At 40.0% G+C, this 5327-nt stretch overlaps 2 protein-coding genes across 2 annotated transcripts; both read left to right on the forward strand.

Annotated features, from left to right (window-relative positions):
* LOC106315060 (ubiquitin-conjugating enzyme E2 19) lies at nucleotides 1–1488 on the forward strand. The gene is made up of 6 exons (XM_013752835.1): nucleotides 1–214; nucleotides 594–621; nucleotides 717–944; nucleotides 1040–1103; nucleotides 1193–1252; nucleotides 1339–1488. The coding sequence occupies exons 1-6, from the start codon at nucleotides 96–98 to the stop codon at nucleotides 1383–1385; spliced, it is 546 nt and encodes a 181-aa protein (XP_013608289.1). The 5' UTR covers nucleotides 1–95; the 3' UTR covers nucleotides 1386–1488.
* Nucleotides 1489–1687: 199 nt separating this feature from the next.
* On the forward strand, nucleotides 1688–5327 carry LOC106315066 (T-complex protein 1 subunit alpha). Its single transcript, XM_013752841.1, has 17 exons — nucleotides 1688–1903; nucleotides 2035–2099; nucleotides 2175–2264; nucleotides 2357–2443; nucleotides 2538–2597; nucleotides 2685–2735; nucleotides 2818–2913; nucleotides 3105–3170; nucleotides 3255–3472; nucleotides 3657–3753; nucleotides 3830–3916; nucleotides 4005–4139; nucleotides 4262–4366; nucleotides 4460–4588; nucleotides 4664–4767; nucleotides 4861–4951; nucleotides 5040–5327. Exons 1-17 carry the CDS (start codon nucleotides 1831–1833, stop codon nucleotides 5121–5123), a joined length of 1638 nt encoding a protein of 545 aa, XP_013608295.1. The 5' UTR covers nucleotides 1688–1830; the 3' UTR covers nucleotides 5124–5327.

Consider the following 5327-nt stretch of genomic DNA (forward strand, 5'->3'; position numbering starts at 1 on the left):
TTCCGGAAGAAGCACGCTCCTTGTCTCTTTTCTCCTTTGATCAATTCTCCTCGATCGAAAGCATTTAAACTTCATAAATCTCCGATTCTCGAGGGATGGCGGCCGTAAATGGATACCAAGGAAATACTCCGGCGGAGACAACGCCGGCAGCCACCGGATCGAAACAACCTGCTCCTCCGGCTAAAACCGTCGATAGCCAATCCGTTCTCAAAAGGTTCTTTCTCTTCTACCCTTTTCTCCGATCTGGTAATAACAAACGGAAGTTCTTTTAATCTTCTTTAGCCTCCTCGATTTGAATATCATGGCCTCGGTTTGATTTTTCTACAGGTAGATTAGATTAGCATTTGGATCCACTTCCATATGCTTCTAGATTGTGTTTAAAGAGACGATGGACCCAGAAATTGATTGTGGATTCCCTTGTGAATCTTATTGTTCTCTCTCTCTCTGTGTCTAGTCTACCAACTGTTTGTTAGAATTCCTCTGAGACAAACGATGCATTGAACTGTTGCTCAAAGGCCGAAACTTCGTTTCATGTTTTTCTTCTTCTTTTCTTTGTTCATGATTATTTCCATTGTTCCCTCTTTAATACGCAGGCTGCAATCTGAACTTATGGGCTTAATGGTACGCTATCTCTCGTTCCCTTTTCTTTAATGTAGAGGTTTAAAACTGAGCCTATTGATGATACAATGGATCTCTTGGTTTGATGTTTACATCAGATGGGAGGTGATCCGGGGATATCTGCTTTCCCAGAGGAAGACAACATATTCTGCTGGAAAGGAACAATCACAGGGAGCAAAGATACTGTTTTTGAAGGAACTGAGTACAGGCTCTCACTCGCTTTCTCCAACGATTATCCTTTCAAACCTCCCAAAGTTAAGTTTGAGACTTGCTGCTTCCATCCCAATGTGGATCTCTATGGCAATATTTGCTTGGACATTCTTCAGGTACATACAAGACAGTCCCATGGAGTTTCAAAGCTACAATTTGTCAGAGAAGCAGTACTACTTTAACATATATCTGTTTTCACATTCTTTTGTAGGATAAATGGTCATCGGCTTACGATGTGAGGACGATATTACTCTCGATTCAAAGCCTTCTCGGAGGTAACACCTCCTATGAGTTTTCTTGTGTATATTTTAATATCCAATATCTGATATTCTGTGGGTTTTGTTTATTGGTTTTGGTTGATCAGAACCGAATATCAGCTCACCATTGAACAATCAAGCAGCTCAGCTTTGGAGCAATCAAGAAGGTAAATTTGCAATAATAGTAATCAGACTACACAATGTTTTTTTCTTGAATTCAGTAAAATAAAGGGTCTGTCTTGCTGCTGTACAGAGTATAGGAAGATGGTTGAGAAGCTCTACAAACCTTTGAACCCATGATTTTCTTCAGAAGAAAGAGACACACTGCATTCAATTGATCATGTTTCTTCTACTTTGTAATCTCAATTCGAGCCAGTATTAGCAATCAAAAACCCTTGTTTACTGTTGCAATCTCGCTCCAATCGAAACCTATATCTTCCATGTTCAAACGTAGGACATGGGATTTGACTTGTAAAAATATCAAATCTGCAAAGCCCGTTAGCTGTGAAAGAAAATGGGCCTCAGGGTATGACGACTCGCAGCCCAAATCATAAAACGACGCCGGATACCCGCTCGTACATAACCTTGAAAGTACTTAATAAAAACCCGCCGGTGTCTGTCTCATCACCACCGTTCATTTCCCGTCAGTAAGTGTTTGTTTAAGAAGGCGAACAAACTCTCACTGCACCTCTCTCGCAAGCTCAGATCTCTGATTTATAGTTTTCCCCTCGATAAACCTCCGGGTATGTCAATCTCGGCTCAAAATCCGGATATTTCCGGGGAAAGGCAATCAGGCCAAGATGTTCGTACTCAGAACGGTACTCTTCGCTTTCTTTATCTTCATCTTCCCATTTCGGCTCATACTTAATGCTCGATCTCTAGAGTCTTTTTAATTTGACGTTTTTCTTGTAAGCAACTCGTTCGTATTGGCTGACTCTGTGTTTTGCAGTGATGGCTTGTCAAGCTGTTTCAAATATTGTTAAAACCTCTCTTGGTCCCGTCGGACTCGACAAGGTGTGTTACTCTTATTCGATTTGATTTATTGGTTTCTAGGTTTTGTAATAAATCTTGTTTTTTTTTTTCCTTTAGATGTTGGTGGATGATATTGGTGATGTGACCATCACAAATGACGGTGCTACTATTCTCAGGATGTTGGAGGTCGAACACCCTGCTGCTAAGGTGATTATTTGATTACTTATCATCATCAATGTATGTTTTTATGCGTGTTACAGTGAATTATTAGTTACCTTCGTCTTGGTTTCTCTTGACAGGTTCTGGTCGAGTTAGCTGAACTCCAGGATAGAGAAGTTGGTGATGGGACTACATCTGTTGTTATTGTTGCTGCTGAGTTGCTTAAGGTGATTTTGATTGTTTTTATTTTTCAAGAGTTGTGAATATTTTGTCACATGTCTATCTGCTTGATGATTAATGTTCCTGCGCATGTATTTGCAGAGGGCTAATGATTTGGTGAGGAACAAAATACATCCCACGTCTATTATCAGTGGATACCGGGTAGGCTAAGACTTTTTTTTTTTACGTTGTGACCTGCATTACAGTTAAGTGTTTCAATGTGTTCATAAACTGTGTTTCTGTTGACAGCTAGCTATGAGAGAGGCTTGCAAATACATTGAAGAGAAGTTGGTTACTAAGGTTAGTCCTGTTTGTGGTGGATAATTTCTCTGTAGTTCCTGTCTCTGCCCCTTCAATTTACTACTTCTATTGTGTTGTGTAGGTTGAAAAGCTTGGGAAAGTTCCATTGATAAACTGCGCTAAAACCAGCATGTCCTCCAAACTTATATCTGGTGACAGCGACTTCTTTGCCAATTTGGTATTGCTTCCAGTTCTCTTTCAATAACGTGGGGAACTAAAGTGCTTGCTTTTGTTAAATAAACCATGAATGCTATAAATTTTTGTTATTACTGTAATTCCTATATCTACTGAACCCCTTTTCTAGCTTTTCATAATAAGGTCTGGGATCCATTGATATTGCAATAATACTCTAATAATCACATTTTTAAGGTTGTGGATGCCGTTCTGTCAGTAAAAATGACAAATCAGCGGGGGGAGATTAAATACCCTATCAAGGTCTGTATATGCTCCTCTGTCGAAGTTGTAAATATAGCATCTGGATGATATATTTACACACTTCTGCTTTTTATTACATTGCAGGGCATTAATATTCTGAAGGCTCATGGACAAAGTGCCAGAGACAGCTACTTGTTGAATGGGTATGCACTCAACACTGGACGTGCTGCCCAGGGGATGCCACTACGGGTGTCTCCAGCGAAGATTGCTTGCCTCGACTTCAATCTTCAGAAGACAAAGATGCAGCTTGGTGTCCAAGTTGTTGTTAACGATCCACGAGAATTGGAAAAAATCCGTCAAAGGTAATTTTCACTGAATCTATTTACATTCAGAGTACTTACCTTTTTGTTCTACAAATGCAATCGCTTTGCTCTCTTGATCCTTGCGGGTTTTACGGGATAGAGAAAGCCTAAGCCTATTGGCTCTCTTGTACGCTTGTACTGCTTATATTACTTTCTAATTTGTTACTTTATATTTGTGTCACAGAGAAGCTGACATGACAAAAGAGCGGATAGAGAAACTTCTTAAAGCTGGGGCCAATGTTATTCTAACCACGAAGGGAATTGATGACATGGCACTTAAAGTAAGATCGAAGAACAATAAGTTTCTCTCTACTCAGTTTTGAACTTGGATTCTAATTTCGCTTGCTTTTATTTCAGTACTTTGTAGAGGCAGGAGCTATTGCTGTTAGGCGTGTCCGCAAAGATGACGTGCGACATGTTGCTAAGGCAACAGGAGCAACCCTCGTACGTCCTCAGCTATGCTATTTCAATTATTGAAAGCATTATAACCAACTTAAAAAGTTTAACTAATATCCTTGTTCTTTGTTTTCAGGTCACCACTTTTGCTGACATGGAGGGCGAAGAAACATTTGATCCAGCACATCTGGGATCTGCAGAAGAAGTTGTGGAGGAGAGAATCGCAGATGATGATGTTGTATTGATAAAGGGAACCAAAACGAGCAGTGCGGTATGTTATTTACTCTCTGTTTTAGATCAATTATATATTTTATTTCAACTTATTCCCAAAAGTTATTTATTGCGTCGGAGTTTAGAGCTTTGTCATGACGTCATAAGCTTTTTGTCTGTTAGGTCTCCTTGATCTTGAGAGGTGCAAATGACTACATGCTTGATGAGATGGAGAGAGCACTACACGATGCTTTATGTATTGTCAAGAGGACCCTCGAGTCCAACACGGTAATATCCTTTTGCTGCCTGTTAGAAACGCTCCCTGTAATGATTTGTCACATTTTCTTGTTTTACGCAACACTCTTTCTTCTTGTCAAACAGGTGGTTGCGGGTGGAGGTGCAGTTGAATCAGCGTTGTCTGTGTATCTGGAACACCTTGCTACAACCTTGGGATCGCGCGAACAATTGGCAATTGCTGAATTTGCAGATGCGCTGTTGATTATACCAAAGGTGCGACCTACAATCCTTTTTCATCAAATACATAGAAACCTGTCTTTTTCTGGTCTTATTATCCCTTTGAAACAGGTGCTTGCAGTAAACGCTGCTAAGGACGCAACCGAGTTGGTAGCTAAACTAAGAGCTTACCACCACACCGCACAAACCAAGGCTGATAAGAAGCACTATTCAAGGTAATAAGCAGTAATTGTTGTTTGTATCTTTACCACTTTGAAAATGTTCTTTTTCTAATTGGCTTTAATACTGGGATAAAAATGCAAATGCAGCATGGGACTTGACCTTGTAAACGGAACCATCCGTAACAATTTGGAAGCTGGAGTGATCGAACCAGCGATGAGCAAAGTTAAAATTATCCAGGTGAATCATTTAACCTTAGTTCCTCACATGAAATAAGATTTTATTAAGATGTCTTGCATTTTAAAGGGGCTTTGTTTTTTTGTGCCAGTTTGCAACAGAGGCTGCCATAACGATTCTGAGAATCGACGACATGATCAAACTGGTGAAAGAAGATGGGCAAGGCGATGAGTAACCAAACATCAAGCATTTCTTTGTATGTCTTGTCTTTAGTGTGTGTTTTGTCAGCATTTTCAACACCCACCAGCTCTTTTAGCTTCTTTTTGAGCTGTAGCAAACTTGAATAGCAGTTTCTGGTTTTGCTTGTAGCGTTTACTGAACAAGAGATCACTTCGTTGTTCTGCCTTCGCCCCTTGAGTCAAGTTTTTATCGTTTCTTT

Source organism: Brassica oleracea, chromosome C1, assembly GCF_000695525.1.
Source record: "Brassica oleracea var. oleracea cultivar TO1000 chromosome C1, BOL, whole genome shotgun sequence".
Lineage (NCBI taxonomy): Eukaryota > Viridiplantae > Streptophyta > Magnoliopsida > Brassicales > Brassicaceae > Brassica > Brassica oleracea.